Source organism: Bubalus bubalis, chromosome 12 (assembly GCF_019923935.1).
Source record: "Bubalus bubalis isolate 160015118507 breed Murrah chromosome 12, NDDB_SH_1, whole genome shotgun sequence".
In the NCBI taxonomy this organism is placed as follows: Eukaryota; Metazoa; Chordata; class Mammalia; order Artiodactyla; family Bovidae; genus Bubalus; species Bubalus bubalis.
Genome location: NC_059168.1, coordinates 94254482 through 94278684, shown reverse-complemented (window position 1 = coordinate 94278684; position 24203 = coordinate 94254482). Strand labels below are relative to the sequence as shown.

The following is a 24203-nucleotide window of genomic DNA, read 5'->3' as shown; positions in this document are numbered from 1 at the left end:
TAGAATGGACTGGTTGGATCTCCTTGCAGTCCAAGGGACTCTTAAGAGTGTTCTCCAGCGCCACAGTTCAAAAGCATCAATTCTTCGGCACTCAGCTTTTTTCACAGTCCAACTCTCACATCCATACATGACCACTGGAAAAACCATAGCCTTGACTAGACGGACCTTTGTTGGCAAAGTTATGTCTCTGCTTTTTAATATGCTGTCTAGGTTGGTCATAACTTTCCTTCCAAGGAGTAAGCGTCTTTTAATTTCATGGCTGCAGTCACCATCTGCAGTGATTTGGGAGCCCAAAAAAATAAAGTCTGACACTTTCCACTGTTTCCCCATCTATTTCCCATGAAGTGATGGGACCAGATGCCATGATCTTCATTTTCTGAACGTTGAGCTTTAAGCCAACTTTTTCACTGTCCTCTTTCACTTTCATCAAGAGGCTTTTTAGTTCCTCTTCACTTTCTGCCATAAGGGTGGTGTCATCTGCATATCTGAGGTTATTGATATGTCTCCCAGCAATCTTGATTCCAGCTTGTCCTTCCTCCAGCCCAGCATTTCTCATGATGTACTCTGCATAGAAGTTAAATAAGCAGGGTGACAATATACAGCCTTGATGTACTCCTTTTCCTATTTGGAACCAGTCTGTTGTTCCATGTCCAGTTCTCAACTGTTGATTCCTGACCTGCATATAGATTTCTCAAGAGGCATGTCAGGTGGTCTGGTATTCCCATCTCTTTCAGAATTTTCCACAGTTTACTGTGATACTAAATGTTTATATGAACTATCCAGCCTTGAGGATTTGGCCTCAAAATCTAACAGGGAAAAAAAAAGATTCTGACCCTTTTTTCTTTCCCCTCTCAACTTAACATGGCCTTGCATAACTGAGTGTCTCCTTTCTGAGACCCACCAAGCTTTATGGAGGCTGATTGCTCCCACAGTAAGGAAGATCACTGAAAACCCTATTAACCCACCATTCTTCCCTGAAACTGAGATCCGTAATAAGCATGGTCTGGTTTCATCCAGAGAACCTCTTTGAGAACTGGGTGGTCACAGTTAATCAAGCACACTTAAGGAAACAAGAGGATAGGCTTTAGATTCTGCTCTCCCTAACCAATCCACTTCCCTACAGTGAAACAAAATCACTTGGAAGTTGGTAGGCAGAGAGGAATCACACATGTGGCTTTAAAAATTTTTTTAAAGTAAATAAAAGTAATACATATGTATTGTAGAAAGCTTGGGAAATACAGGAAAACACACAAAATGAAAAATCATTTGTACATATTATAGAGCCTGCTTTTATATATAAATATATTGTTATTGTTTTTCTATGTTGAAATATTTTCCTGTAGTCTGTTTTTAATGAATATATAATATTCCAAGGGGGATAGGGGCAGTATAGGGGTAGGAGGTAAAGGTGCATACTATTATGTATAAAATAAACTGCAAGGATGTATTTGTACAACATAGGGAATATAGCCAACATTTCATCATAACTATAAATGGAGCATAACCTCAAAAAAAAGTGAATCACTATATCGTACACCTGGAATTTATATTGTACTTTAATTATACTTCAATAAAAAATAAGTAAAAATAAAAAATAAAATTTTATGCTTATAAGTTTGTGACTCAAATAATTTTTTTTCTAATAACATCAAACTTTAAAAAAAATAAATCCTACACTCAAAAGTTTTAAAAGGTATTCCATTATTTTGATAGTCCATAATTTGTGAATTACTGTACATTAGCCTGGTTCCAAGTATTTATAATTATGAATAAGATCAAGTACTTAAAACACACAAAAAAACCTTTATCAAATTTTTAAGGTACTGCATGCTCAGTAGATAAGTCATAGAGAATGCAGAGAAGGATGATGAATGAAACAAAGTTATCTGTAATCCCACTACCTAGAGATAACCATTAATTTTTTATCTTCTAGTCTTTCTATGAGTGTATGTGATTGCATATGATATGTAGTTTGTAAATATTACTTTTTTTCAATCTAAAGTTGACCCTTGAAAACATGGAGTTAGAGGTGCAGTCCCTGCCTCAAAAGGAGAAGAGTCCATAAATGACTGCCCTAAGGGCAGGAAGCTGAAACAGCTTGCATAGAAGCAGGATTCAGACTGTAGTTCTTTTGATTCAATCTTTTGGTATTGTGATCAGTAATCGAACACAAACTTTTCCCCACAGTTACTTCACTTCAGTTCAGTCACTCAGTCGTGTCCGACTCTTTGCTACCCCATGAACTGCAGCACGCCAGGCCTCCCTGTCCATCACCAACTCCCGGAGTCCACCCAAACCCATGTGCATTGAGTCGGTGATGCCATCCAACCATCTCGTCCTCTGTCGTCCCCTTCTCCTCCTGCCCCCAATCCCTCCCAGCATCAGGGTCTTTTCCAATGAGTCAACTCTTCGCATGAGGTGGCCAAAGTATTGGAGTTTCAGCCTCAGCATCAGTCCTTCCAGTGAACACCCAGGACTGGTCTCCTTTAGGATGGACTGGTTGGATCTCATTGCAGTCCAAGGGACTTGCAAGAGTGTTCTCCAGCGCCACAGTTCAAAAGCATCAATTCTTCGGCACTCAGCTTTTTCCACAGTCCAACTCTTACATCCATACATGACCATTGGAAAAACCATAGCCTTAACTAGATGGACCTTTGTAGGCAAAGTAAAATCATGGTTTTTAATATGCTGTCTAGGTTGGTCATAACTTTCCTTCCAAGGAGTAAGCGTCTTTTAATTTCATGGCTGCAGTCACCATCTGCAGTGATCTGGGAGCCCCCCAAAATAAAGTCTGACACTGTTTCCACTGTTTTCCCATCTATTTCCCATGAAGTGATGGGACCAGATGCCACAGTTACTTAAAGATCTGTAAAATGAAAATGCAGGTATTGCATTTAGTGAAAAAAATTCATGTATAAATGGACCTGCACAATTGAATCAACTGTCTATTATTTCATGGGCATTTTCCTACAGTATTTCTAAAAATATTCTAAACCCTAATTTTCTATTGCCTGGATATATCATAATTTATTTAACCATTCTTTTAGCACATATTTAGATGTATGTACATATGTTTTGCTATTATAGACATGTAGAACTTCCATTTAAAATAAAGCACCAAAAATGGTTACATAATTTAATGCTGGTGGAAATAAAGTAAAAATAATTCATGGATACATTTTCTAACCTTCATATTCTGCTTTTAACAGTTATTCCCTGAAAGACAGTTTTCCTGCTCTCTTTCATACTATATGAGTTTTAGAATTTATGTCAAAGAAACCTGTTTCTGCCAGGATTGCTGGCTGAGCTTCCTGTCTCTAAAGATTAGTATTTAGGGTTTCTTTTGAGGGAGACACACAACTGGTGGTGCTGCTGGGGGCTGATGACTTATGACTTGTTTAACCAAATACTTGACCTTCCTCTAAGCTATCACACTTTAAGAGAGTTTAATGACTCCAGTTTTAAGCTTTTGTAGCATTATGGATTTCTTCCCCTGGATTATAATAAAGCAATAAGCCATAAGCACAAAAATTGTTTTAAAAATAAGTAGGATATTTTGTCAGGGAAACAGCAGAGAGTGACTAATGGCATTTTATTTTTCAACTCTGATCACTTTGTAGTGGATGCCTACTTTCTCAGGTTGCTCAGCATTGGGTTCCTCTGTCCTGTTGAAGGGCTCTGCTGAGGAAACTGCCTGCTCCAGGCTCTGGCTGTGTTCTGTGATTATAGTGCAGAGAAAACATGTGCCTTAGCTCCTTGCGGGGTGACTTACCATTGCTTCCCACATTTTCCAAACTTTGTTATGTTGCCTCTATCAGATCATTTTTAATTCCATAATGGTTTCACATACGAATTTAAATCAGTGACTTGCTTTAGTGGAAGCTATGCCTTAGTCAACTCTTAATCCAGTGCATGGCTTATATTAGGCAATGAATGAAGGAAGGAAGGGATGAAGAGACGAATGAATAAATGAGATGGGCATAAATTGGTATTCCAGAATAAATGATGGTCTCTGCTATTACTATTTTGATCTGTTTGGTGCATGATGAATGGCACACCAGTATAGGTACTTGGAACAAGATGAGTCTTTCAGTTGGACAGATTATATCCTGTTCAGCATGATAGCTGTGCCTCTGTGTGTACAAGAAATCTGCTTCTCTCATGCTAGCCTAGGTCTGCAAAAAAAAACAAAAACAAAAACAAAAAAAACCCGATGAGCTAGCCGTGCAGGTTTTCTTTGGAATAGGAGACTCTGATGGGCAGGACAGATGCATCTGGCAGAACAAAGTGAGGAGAAGAGCTATTTGGCTTTTACAAATTCTGTTTTACCTTCACTTAAAGCCTCAGTCTCATTTCCAAAAATATTTTGGGAGAAACCTCTTGGTAAGAGAGTTGTTCTGTCACAAAAGGTAACTTGAGAGCAGTTTCCTGTCTGCCTTTTTTGCCAGCTCTCTAGTTGCAAGATCCTGCCTTGTACCCAAAGGAGGCTTTGAACATCAGCTGTCTTGAACAATCTCTAGTCTTATCACTTATTTTAATGCTCCTTGCACAGGTCACTCTTGGATGTGGTGCTCTGGGCAATCTCACCCCAGAATGTTTCCCTTCCTTTATTTAACCTCTGACCTGTGAAAACAAGAGTTAATCAAGAGTTCTAAGGTAGCTAAGAGGAAGGGGAAGTGTTTGGTTACAAATTAAATATGAACAAGTCATAAGTCATAAATCCCCAATAGTGCTACCAGTTGTGTGTCTCAAGTTGCATATGGTACAGGGTATTTGGGTTATAAATTCAAGTTCAGGGCTCTCTGATTGCTTGGGGGTAGGTGGTTGGTTAGTTTTCTTTTGGTCTAAAACTCTCTGCCTTCTAAAACATTATGTTTCTTGGACCAGCTACATCTATATCCTGCTTTCTCTCTGTGTGCCCATCTCCTTTCCTTTCTTTACCTGCCTGCTTGCTTGTGTTGATTGGTTTGCTGTCCTGTGAATTGAGACAGAACTGCTTTCCTGAAAGAAGTTAAGCATATGGGAAAAGTTGCCAAGGAAAGGCACTGAAGCATAGAGCATAAATGGTTTTAAGAGACAGTCAGACACTTTTATAGAGAGATTTGTGACTGAATGATACAACATTCAAGCAGAGATCTGGGGTGGAAATGAACTTAAATTTAAGTGCTATTTGTGGAAAACTGATGCCCTGTCTAATCTAGCATTTCCTTAATTGTCACCATAAGCATACATTTAAAGCTTTGTGCTTTAAAAGGCAACAGTCTAAGAATCTATGACACAGGCCATTGTTTCTCGAGGTAATTTCCTAAAAAACACACCTCTAAGGTGTGTTTTTGACACAAAGCCATTGGTTTTTGACACGAAGCCCTGGAAGCTTAAAATATATCTTTTGTCATGCTTGATTAAAACATTTTAAATCGAGCTATTTATATTTGTGTTTCTGAATGTGACGTGTACACTAATTCCTAAAGCAGTAAAGAGCTGACACATGACTAGTGTCCCTGGAGCTGGCAAAGTAAGAAAACATGCTGAATTGTTGGGAGGCAGCCAGAGTTGGATTGCTCAGAATGCTTCGAGCCGAGGGGCCTTTGGAGGCAAGCTTTCATTTTATCAAGGTATTACAGTAAGAACTACACGCTAAGGATTTTAAATCCTCATCTCAGGATTGACTATTGCACTTGATCAGGTTGTACAATTAACACTGTGTTGTATGGAGTGAGTAGAATAGAAATCATGTTGGACTAATTTTATGTCTGAGCTGTGCTTTTAGTAGCTGTACTGTCCTAGATAAATCACTTTGCTTCCCTGAGACTCGGTTTTCTCCTCTGTGAAATGGAATGATAATTTATCTCATAGAGTTGTTGTAAAGAATAATATGTCAAAGCACCTAACACTTGATAAATTGCCCCCTTTCCTCATTAGCTTCTTCTTCCAAGCTCTAAAATGTGAATAATATCAAATGTTGTCTCAGTGGGATAATTAATTTTGTTGTTTACTACTGAAAGTAGGACAAGATTTCTTGTGTAGCCATTTCTTCCTTTTGTTGTGTTTTTTTTTTTTTTCCCCCAACAGAGACAATGTGTTTCTCCTTTAGTCTATGAAAGCTTCTGTAAGGTGGGCCATGGTTAGACCCTCACTAACCCATTACATTATATTACAGTAGTAATTTAAACCATAAAATAAGATGCTCTGAATGGGAAAAAAACTTGCAGGTGTGTGAATGCAGGAGTGGGCTGCATCATAAACTCTCTTAGGAAAATGATGAAAGGCCTCTGTGCTCGCCCTCTCTGGGCTCAATGGAAAATATCTGAGAATTACAGTGAATTGTCAGTGCAGGTGTCATTACTCTACAGATCTTCTGTTACCAACACTTCACCGGTGATAACAGAAAAGTGTCTCCTTGCTTTCCTCCTGAGCAATCTCCCTCAATCATAGTAATGCTGTCATAGAAAAGAAGATGACAGATCCGCTCTCTAAAAGCAACAATTATTGAATACCCATCAAGAGAGAAGAGAGTCTTTTTTCCAAAATCAAATCCAAGTGTATGTTTGGGTAGCTTTATGTAAGCACAGATGTTTTATGGCAGCTTGTTTTTTTTTTAATGCAAATTAATATTTCTGCTCATTCAGTACATACATTTTCCTGCATAGATATAATAGCTATCACAATGGGATGTTAATTATGGACATAAATCAGAGATTCTGGAGCTTAACTGGAAACCATACTAAATTTACAATTTGGGATTAGCAACTGTGAGCAAAGTAGAATATTCGCTCAGATTGAGTGAAACTATCTCTGATCTCCCAAAGGGGATTGAGTTTGTTTTTTCTTATTTAGGTTATTCCAACTTTTGATCTTAATGGCGAAAGAGTATGATTTCATCAGGGAAAAACATTGTTCAGTCTGTTTCAGGCTCAGTGGTGGATGTGTATGTTTTCCCCTCACAATCGCCATGTAAGTTAAATATCCCCATTTCACATGTTGGGGAGGAGAAATGGTCCAGGCCACAGCTAGTGACAGAATAGGTGGATCTCCTGGCTTAGCAGTCTGTGTAAAATTGATCAGCAAACTGTCTTTTTCCATGGGAAAACTTTCTAGAACACTAGTGTGTCTGCTTCCTTCATGAGATAGTGAGCTCCCCGAATGCTGGGTCCTGGATCTCATTACTCATGCACCTTGCAGAGTGCCAGCCATACATCAGATGGCTCTTAATAAATACAGAGGAATATGTGGTTTCATGGATGATTGACCACAGCATTTGAAAAGTGAACGATCTGGAAATGTGTGATGTTTGAACTGTAAATGTCACCTCCATTTTAAAGTCCAGAAAATGTTCAGTGAAGCTTGTGCGGTTAGCTCAGGAAGATGTGGATATTTTTCTCATAGGGAGGAACATGTGTTCACCTCGATGCTAAAGCTGTAGTTTGAGAACTGTATGTGTGAAAACTGCACACATGGGTGGTTTTGTTGGGCTTAAAGATGGGAAGCCTTGTTGACTGAGTATAACGAGGGAGAAGATAGGCCTTACAGAAGACAGTGTGGTTGAAGTCTAGAGTCTTCCCACTTTCTGCCTCCAGTTGGGAGGGTAAGGAGAGGGCATGAGAGGTGTAGGAATGGGAGGGAGGAAAGCTCATGTTAGAGCTTTTCTCTTCAGTAAGGTTCGAGAGAAGAGTATCTTTTGAAGAGCAGGAGAGATGGATTAGAGATGGGAGAAAGAGCAAGTTTAGAGCAAACCCAGAGAAACTTGGGGCCTGATACACTAACAGATCAGTGGATACCTGGGCAGTTTTAGAGGTTTACCTGTGCTTGAAAAATTAGGTTATCAAACTGCAATAATCAGTTTAGTTTGTGACATTTTCCCGTAGTACTTAAAGTGGGAAAAAAAAAAAGTGGATAGTGGGATTTACTTATGCTGAAGGACAAGGAGTAAGAAATCTTAAGTTTGTGGGTACTTCTTGATCTGCTTGGAATGTGTGCTCACTCTATTTTAGTGATTTGTCACAGACTCCAGCAGTCCACGGATAGCAATTGTTTTTGTTTCTGGAGCATTTTTCTACACAAAACCCCACCTCCTAAGTCTGAAGCCCCACTTTCCAGTAAGAGTTGGTTAACTGTTTCTCTCTGGCTCTGGTGGTAATGGCCTCAGTAGAAACTGTAGGGATGAGTTACATCTGCCAAGGGAAGTTCTGACCTAGTGGATGTTTAACACATATTAGAGATTAAACACTAAACAGTCTTGATCTTTGTTCTCATGGAGTTGACACTAATCAAGAACTAAGGTGAGTCTTCATGTAGGATAAGCCCAGGAGCTGGGACTAAAATGCACCTATTTAAGTGGAACCAAAATTTTATAGTAAAAATGAAGGGAGATTTATTTTAAAATTTTATCTAGGAAAAGAAATAAACTTTAAAAATAAATTCATTTGGATAAAATCTAGCTTTTATTCTAGCAACACATTAAATCTTAGAATAATGAGTCAAGTGGGGTTTGGGGGGAGGTTTTTTGATTTTTCAGACATAATAATATATCATATTTAACTTTCATAGCATAATCATAAAAGCAGTCATTTTTCCAAAAGTATTTGAAGATGTCATCAGTTTTCCCAAAGCTTCTCTTAACCCTTTGATACTGAATTCATTTTCTTTTGACGTGACTTTGGTGCCACCATCCTTGTTTTTCTTGATTTTTCTCTCATCCCTTGTTTCCTGGTCTAATGCTGCCAGGTCTTCATTTGTTACTCACTTTGCCTTGACTCTGAGCAGGTGTCCAGCATCTTAACAAGGGCTTCATGAAATTCTGCATTGTTTGCAGAGGCTGTAGTTTTATTTGCATTTTCTTGTAGATGTTGGACCATCCAAGACACTAGCAGTGGGGTAGATAGAGATGCTAGTCAAACTTGAAGGGCTGAGTGGGGACTTACTGGTTTAAGTGGTCATATCATGTGTGAGTATTTTCCTCTTAATAACAGCTTGTACTCTGCTGTCCACTCTGGTGACTGCAGGGCATGGGGTATACAGAGTCCTGGAGGAGCCTCTGAAGCAGACACTAAGAATGTTAGGCGGAGAGGGACAGGAAGAGTATTCCAGGCCCTAGGTTGGATGTCTCTTGGATACAGCAGTTACATTCATTAGGTGGTATGTGTCTTTTTATAGAAGAGGAAATTGAGTCTTTGAGAGATCACTTCCCTGAGGTGTCACAGTTGCTACTGAGATTCATGCAGAGTCGACTCACGTCTGTGTTTTCCCATGTGCTGTGCTGCTCTGCTTCTTTAAATTTTGAGGGTGGGGGTGGTTAATATGAAAGCTTTAACAACTGAATGGCAAATCGCCTTAGCCAAGGGATGTTTTGTCATCCAGTAAATCCTGGGTGACAAAAATCTGCTGATGGGAAGTAAGAAAAGAAGGGATACCTCCCTTAGAGTACCCATGATGGAGTTTTAAGAGCTTCTCAGGCAAGTGGAAATCACCAAGAAAAACTGAAAAACCATATTGCATGTCAGTCTTCTTAGCCTTAAACTCATCATTCTCAACACAAGTAGATGCACATCTGCCACAAGCCCCTCGAGGAGGTACTGTTTCATTTTATCTCCTAATAAAATGGTGCCTGAGTGTTTAAATATTAAACCGTTTATTATAAAGTAGTTTTCATTTTTTTGTTCATACTAGAGCCCGAGCATTTATGTTGATCTTTTTCAAATTATGTGTATTACCAGATCGTATTATCTAAGGTTTTCTCTTTAGGGTAGCAAAGTGGACACTGGCTCTGGCAGGGCTGAGATGATCCACTGGGCTGTGCTGAGTGGGAAATAAGCACTTTCTGCCTGGCTCTAAATACTCATCTTCAAAATGTTTCTTCTCTTTAACTGGCCCTATGGTTCCCCACGGATTACAGAATAAAAGGGAGGCCCGTGGGTTTGGCATGAGAGCCCCTCCGGAGCCTGACCCTTCTGCACACTGCCTCATCTTTCAGCCTGCACACCCTACTCTCTGGCTATTCCAGCTGCACACAGTTCTCAAGTCATGCCCAGGTTTGTGCTGGCAAGCCATTGCGTGTGTGTTTTTCCTGTGCTCTTTATCTCCACCCCTTCCAACCTTCTTCCCATACACTAAGAACAGCCTCTTTCAAGACTTAGCCGAAGCCCAACCTTTCTGTGTGATGCATATTGACTCCTACCAGCAGATAAAACTAGCTGTTCTCTCCATTGTGTGCCCTCCTCTAAAACCATGGTTTAAATTTTTTACTTTCTCAACTCATGTCATTATTCTGTATAGTCCGTCTATTTATGGGGTCACAAAGAGTCGGACATGACTGAGACTGTTTTTTGTTTGTTTGTTTTCATGTTCCCTTGTAATTTAATAATTGGATCTAAAAGCCTAGGCTAAATAAAGCACTTGGGAAAGAGATCCAGCACCCCCACCTAAACTATTACTCTTGGTTATATTATCTCTTTTTCCCACAAAGGACCATGGCCTTCTTCAATGCAGGGAATCTTTGGGATTTGGGGCCCCAGCCTTGAACTGAGCCTAACACGTGGTGATGCTCTGCATTGCAAACTTGAGCAGTTGCATGAAGGGAGCAAGTTGAGCAAGCCCTGAGATGTTTGGAAGTCCGTTAGCTATCCAGAGAGGAGCGAGCAGCACAATGGAGCGTTTGTTTCCTGCCTTTGGATTGGGAAGTAGTGTTTACTTCGTGCTGACAGACGAGCACAAAATGGAGCCGAGGGTCTCCATATCCTCACCTGCACCCTTGCCAGCAGCTCGAAGCTGTTGTGTCGGCACTAATGAAGCAGTACAGGAAACACCACTGGATAAAGTTCAGCTGTGAACCCTGGCCTCCCAACAGGGGAAAAGAGGGATCCTTTGAAGAAGAAGACAGCTGGGTTTTGGTTTCAAGACCTTAACACTGCCATCGCTAGATACTCATCTGTCAGCGCACAGGGGACAACATGTGGGGAGCAGTTGTGTCCGGTCAGGCTGAAGAGAGAGAGAGATGGCTGATTTCCAGGGTAACTGCAAAACCTCCCATGGCTGAGCGTTCTGTTTAGTGTAGCCAAAAAGAATCGATTTGGTGGGGTCGAGGTTGAGTGTGAGATCCTGGGCACAGTCGGCTGTGGGCCAGGCAACTGTAGCCTGTCACCCTCCTGCATCCTCACAAACTGTGTTGGTCAGTTGAACCTAGTGGCCAGAACTGCTTCCTGTGCACCACAGTCCTAAATTATCAGAGAAGCAGCCTGTCCCATGTCCCTTCAAGTCTTCCTAAAATGACTGCAACTTTGCTCTCATTTACTTGAAACCATGGTTTCCTTACAAGAAAATATTTTCTCTTTTTGCTTCCCCCACACCGACCCCTTCCCGCTGGATTTAACTAGTGGTATTTTTTTCTTTCAGGGGAAAAAAAAAAGATATTTGTAATCCTTGGTTGAGTTTGTTTACTGAGCGTCCTCTAATCTGGGCAGGAGTTTTTTCTGAGGGGATTTATTGTTCATTCTATAATGGCTTTTAACTCAGCAGAGGTTTATTTAACAGAATAGGAAGAGGGAAACTTATCTCCTCCCTAATCCCTCTTGAATGTTTACATTACTCTGCCAAAGTAAATGCTGTGTAAAGTGGCAGCAGTCATTTGCTCTATAATAATCAATATGCAGTTGCCAGAGCTGATTGAAGCATATTAACATAAGTGATAATACTGTCAGAGAAGTGAAAAGTTAAGTTGCTTATCAGTATATTTTGATAAGCTACTTAAATTTTACAGTAGCATGTGCTGGCTTCAGACAGACATTAATGACAGAGAGCTGTGCACTTTATCTATCCTCTCTGTTCCCTCTCACTTCATTTATTACCCTCAGCAGTACAGCTGGTAATCTGTCCAGGGCGCTGATTTCCTTCTGCCTGGTGGGATGGAGTCAGTCCTCCACTCTATTGGTAATGGACACTATGAGCGCAGCAGGGCAGATGTGAGCATGACGGCAAGCAGTTGATAGGATACTCTTCCCACATGACTGTTTGATGTCATTTTGGAAAAGTTTTCTATGGAGAACAAAGCTATTGATGTTTTAAGTGAAAAAACTTCTTGGGAATAGGAATATGTTTTAGCAATAATTCTGTAGCACTAATACGCCTCTGCTGTATTTGTTTGTTATCAACACTGAGCACTGAGGGTCTGCCAGGCTCCGTGCTTGGCCCTGGGAAGACAGAGTAAAGAAGGATGTGATTCCTTCCTTATTGTCATGTTTAATCTGTTGGGAAGACAGATAGTTTGCATGTGATAGGGCAGTACAGAAAAAGGGGAATTAGGGCTTGAGAGTCGGGGACAGGGCAGCAGTGGGGAACTATTAGGAGAATGAGCAGAAGTCAGCTAGAGGAGACCATGAAGGTCAGAGGGAGAATAGTGCCAAGTGTATGCAGCGCGGACTCGGGCAGTCTTGAGAACGCCTAGACGTTCCTCAAGAGTATGACTGCAGTGAGAGGAATGTGTATATGGGGGTGCGAAGTGAGGGCGACTGGAAGGATGGTCAAGGACCTGACAGGAGAGCCCCGAATGCTGTCCTGAGCAGTCCTGCAGTGATGGGGCGCCTCTGCAGGAATGTAACCCAGTGGGCCACTTACACTCACGTCTTAGAGCACTCTGTGAGCCACACAGAGGATGGACTAAGGTCAGGACCAGGCTCTCGTCAGAATTAAGGGACATGATGGTCAGGACCATGCCCTCCACTGCTGGAGGGCAGTGGGGGCAGAGAGTCAGAGCTCTTGCTGCAATAAGCACAGAGAAGGCTGTATTATAATAGAAAGTTTGATGAATGGTTTCAAGCTCTTGGGGCCTTTGGGACACTTGCACACAGCAGCGGTGAAAGTGCTGTGTATGTGTGTCCATGCGAGTATATGTGTGGCTATGTGCGTCCAATCCTGAGGAACTTGAATAGAAGCTTTCCTGGAAGGGGTGGGTGTGGTGGGAGCAGCCTGGGGGCCTCTTCAGAGATGGTTCCTCATTGCAGAGTCTGCTTTGAATTTCTTCTTTATGAACCTGTTCTAGCTCTGAGGCATGGGAATAATTTATAATGGACATTCAATCCTCTGCCTTACACAGGCAATTTTTTTAAATCTCAGAAATAATTAGCATTTTACCAGTCTGCATTTCTAGCACAGCCTACAACAGGAAGGCCCTTCAGGATATAAAGAGAAACTGAAATGTACTGTCTTGAATTAGCTCCTGATTAAAGTTTTTGACCTGTATACTAATAGTTCATGTGTTTCCTCTTCTTCCCTCAGCTATCTCCCCTGGTTCGAAGTATTTTATAAGCTACTTAACATCTTGGCAGATTACACGACAAAAGGACAGGTATTTACCTTCTATTTTACTCTGTTTAATAAGTAAACTTTAACTTTTATAATTATAAAAATAATCGTGCTGTGTATTTCACTAAAACGTTTACTGAAAAAGTAACACATTCCCATTATAGAAAGTTTGGGAAATTCAGAAAGCAGTAAGAAGGAAACGAAAGTCGCTCCTAATATGTCTCCCTACCTTCCCCCCAACCTCAAATAAATATTGCTAGCATTTTGGGATGTTTTCTTCCTTTGCTTTTTGAATTAAATACATAATAAATAGGCCCTTAGCATTCAGAGTTAATATTCACCATCTCATATTCCCAAACAGCTCTGAAAGTTCATGATATGTATTAAATAATAATTTTGCTGAGGCACAAATTTGAATTGTTAGGGTTTGTCAATAAAACACTTAACTGGCAAGTGACCTAACCCAGTGTCCCAGTCCCATTTCAGTAGGGCTTTCTTGTGCTTTTACAGTAATTTTTTTAAGGGTCTGAAAATCACTTTAAAAGTTCAGCTGTACCTCACTGTACTTTTGGAAGAAATGACACGCTGAAGTGTCTTCCATGGGTGTCAAGAGGCAACTGGAACTGTATTTAGACTTTTGAGACCCACAATTTTAGGTACCATAGTAATGGAAGTGTTTATTCCATGATAATAAAAACATTGTAAATCTTTACCATGGCTGTGTATCATGTATCATGTACCTTGGTTTACTGAGACATTTCTCTGTTATTAGGAATTTTCATTATTTGGGATTTTTTTCCATTATTGTATAGCCATTAACTTTGAACATTAATCTTTGAACATAAAACATTTTCTTCATTTTGGAGTGTTTCCTTAAAAGGAGAATCTCAGATGGGCCATTTGAAGGTTAGTAGACATAAATATTTTAAAACCTTTGCCAGGCTTCTTTCCAGAAGAATTGTATTCCTGTATTTTGCCAGTAAAGGGTAAAAGATACCCTTTACTGGCAAAGTACATGGATACATGGATTACCACAGTGACATCATTAACTTTTGATGACTTCATTGTGTCCTTGACAAGTAAACAGTTCTCATTGTTTTAATTTCATTTCTTTGATTATTAGTTAGTTGAATATTTGTCTATATAACTAACTTATTATAGTTTCATTTCTTGTAAATGGTCTAAGATTTTTAATTAAAGAGGTGCATTATTATTAAATGTTAGAGTTTAGCCCATCATATTGTCTACAGAACATTAATTTTAAAAAATGCTCCATTCAAAAAGAGTACCATAGGTGAGTAATACTGGGGTCAGGGAAAGGGAAAGCTGTGCCTCATTTTTGTCTCCTTAAAATTCTTGTAACATAGACTCTGAAAAGTCCTACAGTGGAGAAATCTATGTTACCTAGAAATTCACAACAGCCCCATACCTTTTAATTCCATGACAAATATTAACAGCATTCTGAGATACCATTGTTTCCTGGAACACATTTTGGGAAATGCCATTTTTGAAGAAAAGGTAGAAATTGTGTGAATAATGGATAAATCTTTAAGTTAGATTTACTCATTGGCAAGTGTATTCCAGAGGCCACAGTAAATGGAAGAAATAACTAATAGAAATGGCTCCCCGGATCACTACACTCATTCCGAAAGGATGCTTTAGGTATCAGGGAATTCTGTCATAAAAGAAATGGTTTACTCTTCGATGAATGAGTTGAAGCCACCTTGGATCTGTTCATTGACTTCCGATTCATGGTTCACTTTTGTCAAACATTTGGTTTTTCATTTAAAACTGAAAGATGTCTTTAGTAAATAGAATTGTATAATATGTAGGCTCTTAACAGTCTTACAATTGGAACTTAACTCACATTTTTTCCCCACCATATATAAGCTCCAGTCATTTAAAAAAAAAAGACTTACTAGACTTTTAAAAACATGTCTTGGGGTACAGGAAATATTAGGTGGGTAACAAACTATGCACAGGGGAGATAGGATTATTACTCTGTAAAACTGGTATACCAATCCTCTGGGCCTTTGCCCCAGTTAAGGACCCTGCCTCTTGGAATGTTGGAAACTGAGTTCAGTGATCTGTTCTAGTGGAGTCTGTTTCCCTTATACGAAAGACTCTGTTTATTGAATTTCTTCTGGTCAAAGAAATTATGACACAGAAGATAAGTAGTCTGCTTGCAACTGGCTTGATTATTTGCAAGGTGTGGGTTATCAGATTAGACCAGGTAGAAAGAGATTTAATTAAAAAAAAAAAAAAAAAGAAGTCTTCCCCAAGTCCAGAAGTCATTGAGAAAGTTGTACAGGGTAGGTGAGCTTCAGTTAAGGGTATGGGGAGTGACTGTGATGGCTCAGCATGGAGGACAGAGTCTGAGCTACATCATGAGGGTGTCTGTCTGAGTCACTGATGCACAGTGATTATCAGGCCCTGAATAAAGCAATGATGACATCTCGGCAGAAGGGATGGCAGAGGGTGAGGAGGGCGTCTGATCCAGAGAGAGAGTGAGCAGTCTGTTTGAGGGTGTTGGAGGCTAAGCAATGACGCAGTTATTTATGTGGGACAGTGGTGACAGTGGAGAAGGCAGTGGCACCCCACTCCAGTACTCTTGACTGGAGAATCCCATGGACGGAGGAGCCTGGTAGGCTGCAGTCCATGGGGTCGCTAAGAGTCGGACTCGACTGAACGACTTCAGTGTCACTTTTCACTTTCACGCATTGGAGAAGGAAATGGCAACCCACTCCAGTGTTCTTGCCTGGAGAGTCCCAGGGACGGGGGAGCCTGGTGGGCTGCCGTCTATGGGGTCACACAGAGTTGGACACGACTGAAGTGACTTAGCAACAGCAGCAGCAGTGGTGACTGTCTTGGCTTTATTTGGGCACCAGATGTCAGAACTTCAGTGGGATCTAGAGGAGGCACGTGGAAAGAGGACAGCAGCAATGGCTGAGCACTAGGGTGATGAACCCTGGGGTAAGGAGGGCATTTTTGTTGGTGGGAGATCCAGGGGAGGGGGGCAGATATTGGTGGCCTACCACTGGATGTCAGTATTTGAGCAGAGTAAGAAGGACATCTAGATGGAGAGGGAGGTAGGGACAGTGATAAAAGATTGCTTACATACAAGCAAGTCGATATATTAAGGAAATAAAGGCAACATTTTTCACTTTGGCTAGAATATAGTTAAAATATGTAAAGAGAAGAAACTAGGATTATTCCTGTGTTGGATTGAAATGAGTCATTGGTGCGAACCCCATGGCTTTCAGTATATGTGACAGATACAGAAAATGGAGATGTAACTGTGTACTGTGGGTTGTGCGTGTGAGAGAAATGTCCCCTGGCCCTATCCACTGGAAGGGCCTGGGGTCCACAGTACACAAGTAGCAGTGAGCACCCCCAGTTTTCCACTGTACACAAGTAGCAGGGAGCACATACCTGGGTGCCCAAATCTTGGTTCCTAAATCCATTTTCTGGTCAAAGCTATGGTTTCTCCAATAGTCATGTATGGATGTGAGAGCTGCACCATAAAGAAAACTGAACATCGAAGAATTGATGCTTTTGAACTGTGGTGCTGGAGAAGACTCTTGAGAGTCCCTTGGACTGCAAGGAGATCCAACCAGTCCATCCTTAAGGTCCTGAATATTCATTGGAAGGACTGATGCTGAAGCTCCAATACTTTGGCCACCTGACATGAAGAACTGACTCATTGGAAAAGACCCTGATGCTGGAAAACAGTCCATGGGGTCGCAAAGATTCAGACACAACTAAGCAACTGAACTGAAATCCATTTTCTACTGAAAGGAGCAGGGACTCCATGAAGAAATGTCTAATTCTTTTTATACTTGTGAAAAGATGAGTCTGGAATATCTTTTTGTGCCAAAAGTGAGGAGATGCTCAAAACATGTTGGGGTGGAGGGGTCAAGATGGCAGAATAGGAGGATGTGGAATTCACCTATCCTCACAAGTACATCAAGAATATATCCACAAATGGAACTGTTCTCTGTTCTCACAGAGCACCTACTGAACACTAGCAGAACTCTCTGGACACCTAAAAGCACAAGAAAAATCCCCACACAACCAAATAGGATGAAAGAAAGAAAAGAGGAAATAAATAGGAAGGGAACAGCACCCCTGGCAGGGAGCTGAAGGATGAGGAGGCATTCCTACACTCAGAGAAACCCCTTCACTCTGGGGAAGTCAGCTGGGACAAAGAAGGAACTTCAGAGGATCGGAGAGGAACCAGCAACCAGTCTGTGAGAGGTAGTCCAGAATAAGATCTGTGCAGCCTGCATACCCCAGCCTGAGTTGTGTGTGTGCTGGTGTGGAGGGAGGCTGGGTGCTGAAAAGTGGGATTTGGAGAGCAGACCTAGGGAAGGGACAGCTGTTAGCTTAGATACCAAGACTTAGCTCCACTCAACTTTTTGCAGACTCCAGTGCTGGAAGCCTCAGGCCAAACAACCAGCGAAATAGGAACACAATCCCACCCATTAACAAACAGGCTGCTTAAAGTCATAGTAAGCTCACAGACACCCCAATGCACCGCCCCCACCCAATGTAATCCTTCCCATCAGAGTGACAGGACTCACTGGAACACAGGCACTGGTCCCTCCCACCAGGAAGCCTACACAAGCTCCTGGACCAACCTGATCCACTGGAGGACAGAAACCAGAAGCAAGAGAAACTGTGACCCTACAGCCATCAAAAAGGAGATTGCAAGTACAGTAAGTTAGACAAATTGAGAAGATGGAAAAAATATTGCAGATGAAGGAGCTAGGTAAAAACCAAGAGGACCAAGTAAATGAAGGGAGGAAATAGACAATCTACCCGGAAAAGAATTCAGAGTATTATAATAAAGATGATCCAAGATCTCAGAAATAGAATAGAGATATAGATCAAGAAGATAACAAGGACCTAGAAGAACACGGATAAAGAATAATCACGGTTGAACAACGCAATAACTGAAATGAAAAATACACTGGAAGAAATCAATAGCAGACTAACTGAGCAGAAGAATGGATAAATGAGCTGAAAGATGGAATGGTGGAAATACTGCTGCAGAGCAGAATGAAGAAAAAAGAATGAAAAGAAATGAGGACAGTCTCAGAGTCCTCTGTGACAACATTAACTGCAACAGCATTTGATTTATAGGGATTCCAGAAGAAGAGAAAGGGTCTGAGAAAATATTTGAAAATTAGAGTCAAAAACTTCCCTAACATGCGAAAGGACGTAGTCACTCAAGTCCAGGAAGTGCAGAGAGTCTTATACAGGATAAATCCATGGAGAAACATGCTAGCAAAAATTAAATACAATGAAAATATATTAAAAGCAGAAAATAACATACAAGGTGATTCCCCATAAGATTTTTTAGCAGAAACTATGCAGGGCAGAAGGGAGTGGAAGGCCATATTTAAAATGATGAAAGGAAAAATCTACTACCAAGATTTCCCTGGTAGCTCAGCTGGTAAAGAATATATCTGCAATGCAGGAGACCCTGATTTGATTCCTGGGTTGAAAGATCCTCTGGAGAAGGGATAGGCTACCCACTCCAGCATTCTTAGGCTTCTCTGGTGGCTCAGTCAGTAAAGAATCCACCTGCAGTGTGGCCTGGGTTCGATCCCTGAGTTGGGAAGACCCTCTGGAGGAGGGCATAGCAACCCACTCCAGCATCCTTGCGTGGAGGATCCCCATGGACAAAGGAGCCTGGCAGACTGCAGTCCATGGAGTTGCAGAAAGTCAGACATGACTGAGTGACTAAACAATCAGCAAGATTACTCTACCCAGTAAGGATCTCATTCAGATTTGATGGAGAAATGAAAAACTGTATAGACAAGCAAAAGCTGAGAGAATTCAGCCTACCAAACCAGCTTTACAATACATGCTAAAGAAACTTCTTTAAGAGGGAAATATAAAAGAGAGAAAAAAACCCGACAAAACACAACCCAAAACAATTAAGAAAATGGCAGTAGGAACATATGTATAGATAATTACCTTAAATTTAAATGCTCCAGCCCAAAGACATAGTCTGGCTGAATGGATCAAAGGACATGAACTATATATATGCAGTCCACAAGAGACCTACTTCAGAACTAGGGACACAGGTAGAGTGAAAGTGGGGGATGGAAAAAAGATACCATATGCAAATGGAAGTCAAAGCTGGAGTAGCAATACCCATATCAGACAAAATAGAATTTAAAATAAAGACTCTTACAAGAGACAAGGAGGGACATTACATAATGATCAAGGAATCAATCCAAAAAGAAGATATAACCATTTTAAATATTTGTGCACCCAACATAGGAACACCTCAATACATAAGACAAACACTAACAGACGTAAAAGGGGAAATTGACTGTAACAATAACAGTGGTGGACTTTAACACCTTACCTACAGTGATGGACAAATCATCCAGACAGAAAATTAATAAGGAAGCAGAAGCTTTTAATGATACATTAGGCCAGATAAACTTAATTGATATTTATAGACATTCCATCCAAAAGCTGCAGAATATAGTTTCTTCTCAAGTGCGCACAGAACATTCTCCAGGATAGATAACATCTTAGGTCGCAAACTAAGCCTTGGAAAAAAATTTTTTTTAATTTATTTTATTGTAAAGCCTCAGTAAATTTAAGAAAATTGAAATCATATCAAGCATGACCACAACCCTGTGAGATTAGAAATCAGGTTTAGGGCTTCCCTTGCAGCTCAGCTGGTAAAGAACCGGCCTGCAATATGGGAGACCTGGGTTCGATCCTTGGGTTGGCAAGATCTCCTGGAGAAAGGAACGGCTACCCACTCCAGTATTCTGACCTGGAGAATTCCATGGACTGTATAGTCTATGGGGTCGGAAAGCAGACACGACTGAGTGACTGTCACACTTGCATAGGAAAAAAAAAGAGCTGTGAAAACCACAAACACATGGAGGCTAAACAATATGCTACTAAATAACCAACGGACCACTGAAGAAATCAAAGAGGAAATTTTTTAAAAGACTTAGAAACAAATGGTAATGAAAACACCACCCAAAACCTATGGGATGCAGCAAAAGAGGGAAGTGTATAGCAGTACAGTTCCATCAAAACAAAAAAAACAAGAAAAATCTTGAACAACGTAAGGTTACACTTAAAGCAGCTGGAGAAAGAACAACAAAAAGCCCTTAAAGTTAATAGAAGGAAAGAAATCATAAAGATCAGAGCAGAAATAAATGAAATGGAAAAGAAGAAAACGATAGCAACAATCAGTGAAACTAAACACTGTTTCTTTGAGAAGATAAATAAAATTAATAAACCTTTAGCCAGAATCATCAAGAATAAAAGGCAAAGGACTCAAATCAGTAAAACTAGATATGAAAAAGAAATTACAATTGAACTGTAGAAATACAAAGGATCGTAAGAGACTACTACAAGCAACTATATGCCAATAAAATGGACTACCTGGAAGAAAGGGACAAACCTTCCAAGACTAAATCAGGAAGAAATAGAAAATATGAGTAGTCTAATCATGAAATTGAAATGGATTAAAAATCTTCCAACAAACAGAAGTCCAGGACCTGATGGCTGATAGGTAAATCCTATCAAACATTTAGAGAAGAGCTAATAACTTCTCTAACTCTTCCAGAAAATTACAGAAGGAGGGACACTCCCAAGCTTACTCTACAAGGCCACCATCAATCACCCTGATACCAAAACCAGACAAAGATATCACAAAGAAAATTATAGGCCAATATCACCAAGAAACATAGATGCAAAAATCCTCCACAAAATATTAGCAAGCCACCAATGCACCATGATCAAGTGGAATTTATCCCAGAGATGCAAGAATTCTTCAATACATGCAAATCAGTTAAGTGATACACCATAATAACAGACTGAAAATAAAAACCATATGACCATTTCAATAGATGCAGAAAAAACTTTTTACAAAATGCAACACACGTTTATGATAAAAACTCTCCAGAAAGAGGGCATAAAGGGAATGTACCTTAAAGGCCATATAAGACAAACCCACAGCAACCATCATTCTCATTGGGGAAAAGCTGAAAGCATTTCTTCTTAAGATCAGAAACAAGACAAGGATATCCACTCTCATCACTCTTACTAAAAACAGTTTTGGAAGTCCTACCATGGCAATCAGAGAAGAAAAAGTAATCTTAAAAAGGAACCCAACTGGAAAAGAAGTAGTAAAACTGTCACTGTTTGAAGATGACATGATACTATAGGTAGAGAATCCTAAAGATGCCACCAGAAAACTACTAGAGCTAATCAATTAATTTGGTAAAGATGCAGGATACAAAATTAATACACAGAAATCTCTTGCATTCCTATACACTGACAAGATCAGAAAGAGAATTAAGGCGACAACCCCATTAACCATTGCAACAAAAAGAATAAAATACCTAGCAATAAACCTACCTAAGGAGGCAAAAGACTGTACTTAGAAAACTTAAGACACTGATGAAAGAAATCAAAGATGACACAAATGAAGAGATATACCATGTTCTTGGATTGGAAGACTCAATATTATGAAAAAGACTCTTCTACCCAAAGCAATCTATAGATTCAGTGCAATCCCTATCAAATAACCAGTGGCATTTTCCACAAAATAAGAACAACATTTTTTACAATTTGTATGGAAACAAAAGAGACTCCAAATAGCCAAAACAATCTTGAGAAAGAAAAATGGAGCTGGAGGAATCAGGCTCCCTGACTTCAGACCTTACTTCAAAGCTACAGTAATCAAGGCAGCATGATTCTGGAACAAAAGCAGAATTATAGATCAGTGGAGCAGGATAGAAAGCTCAGAGGTAAACCCACACTCCTAGTCTATGACATCGGGACAAGAATATACAGGGGGTAAAAGACAGTCTTTCGAATAAGTGGTGCTGGGAAAACTGGACAGCCGCATGTTAAAGAATGTGTTAAGAACACTGCCTAACACCATACGCAAAAATAAACTCAAAATGGATTAAAGACCTAAATATAATGCTGGACACTCTTAGAGGAAAACAGGCAGGGCACTCTTCGGCATTCTTTGACATAAATCACAGCAAGATCTTTTTTTGACCCACCTCCTGCTGCTGCTTCTGCTGCTGCTAGGTCACTTCAGTCGTGTCCGACTCTGTGCGACCCCATAGATAGCAGCCCACCAGGCTCCCCCGTCCCTGGAATTCTCCAGGCAAGAACACTGGAGTGGGTTGCCATTTCCTTCTCCAATGCATGAAAGTGAAAAGTGAAAGTGAAGTCGCTCAGTCGTGTTCCACTCTTCGCGACCCCATGGACTGCAGCCTACCAGGCTCCTCCGTCCATGGGATTTTCCAGGCAACTTCCTAGAATAATGTAAATGAAAATAAAAATAAACAAATGGGACCTAATTAAACTTAAAAGCTTTTGCACAGCAAAGTAAATCATAAACAAGATGAAAAAACCACCCTCAGAATGGGGGGAAATGTTTGCAAATAAAGCAGCTGATAAGGGATTTATCTTCAAAATATACAAACAGTTTATGCAGCTAAGTATTAAAAAACCAAACAACCCGATAGAAAAAAAATAGGCTGAAGACCTAAATAGACATTTCTCCAAAGAAGACATTAAGATGGCCAACAAACGCATGAAAAGATGCTCAGCATCACCAATTATTAGAGAAATAAATGCCAATCAAATCAAATGAATGCCAATGAGGTATCACCTCATACTGGTCAGAATAACCATCATCTGAAAATCTACAGGGATTTCCCTGGTGGTCCAGTGGCTAAGACTCCTTGTTCCCAGTGCAGGGGACCTCGGTTTGATCCCTCGTCAGGGAACTAGATCCTGCTTGCTGCAACCTAAGACCCAGTACAGCTGAATAAATGAATTTTTTTTTTTTTAATCTACAAGCAATAGATGCTGGAGAGGTTGTGGAGAAAAGGAAATTCTCCTACACTGTTGTTGGGAATGTGAATTGGTATAGCCACCATGGAGGGCAGTACGTGTGCAGTTGAGTTCAACTCTTTGTGGCCCCATGGACTGTGGCCCACCAGGTGCTTCTGGAATTTTCCAGGCAAGAATACTGGAGCGGGTTGCCATTTCCTGCTCCAGGGGATAGTCCTGACCCAGGGATTGAACCTACGCCTCTTGCAGCTTCTGCATTGGCAGGTGGATTCTTTACCACTAGCGCCACCTGGGAAACCCATGAGAACAGTATGGAGTTTCATTAAAATACTAAAAATAGAACTACCATATGACCCAGCAATTCCATTCTTGGGCATATACCCAGAGGAAGCTATACTTGAAAAAGATACATGCACCCCAATGTTCATTGCAGCACTATTTACAATAGCCAGGACATGGAAACAACCCAAATGTCCATCAGCAGAGGTATAGATGAAGATGTCATTCATGTATACAGTGGAATATTGCTCAGCCACAAAAAGGAGTGAAATTGTGTCATTTGCAGAGATGTGAATGGATCTAGAGACTTATTTCATACAGAGTGAAATAAGTCAGAAAGAAAAACAAATATGTAATATTGCTTATATGTTAAATCTAGAAAATGGTACAGATGAACTTATTTGTAAAGCAGAAATAGAGACACAGTTGTAGAGAACAAACATGTGGATACCAATGCAGGGAAGGGAGGGTGAGATGAATTGGGTGATTGGGATTGATAAATATACACTACTATGCAAAAGGTAGATAACTAATGAGAACCTACTATATAGCACAGGGAACTATACTCAGTGCTCTGTGTGATGACCTAAACAGGAAGGAAAATAAAAAAAAATAGGGGATATATGTATACATATAACGGATTCATTTGCTAACTAACACAACACTGTAAAGCAACTATACTCCAATAAAAATTAATTTAAAAATATAAATAAAAAGCTTTGTATACTATTTCCCAGAAGTAAATAAATAAAGCTGAGCCAGAAGAA

General features: G+C 40.3%; 1 protein-coding gene across 9 annotated transcripts in view; it reads left to right on the top strand.

Annotated features, from left to right (window-relative positions):
• Positions 1 to 24203, top strand: part of DENND1A (DENN domain containing 1A) — a 527315-nt gene that overhangs the window by 236133 nt on the left and 266979 nt on the right. For all 9 annotated transcript variants that reach the window (XM_044926324.2, XM_044926331.2, XM_044926328.2 and 6 more), the window contains one exon: positions 13267 to 13336. In XM_044926324.2, the coding sequence (XP_044782259.1) occupies positions 13267 to 13336 (70 nt within the window). The remainder of the gene's footprint in view (positions 1 to 13266; positions 13337 to 24203) is intronic.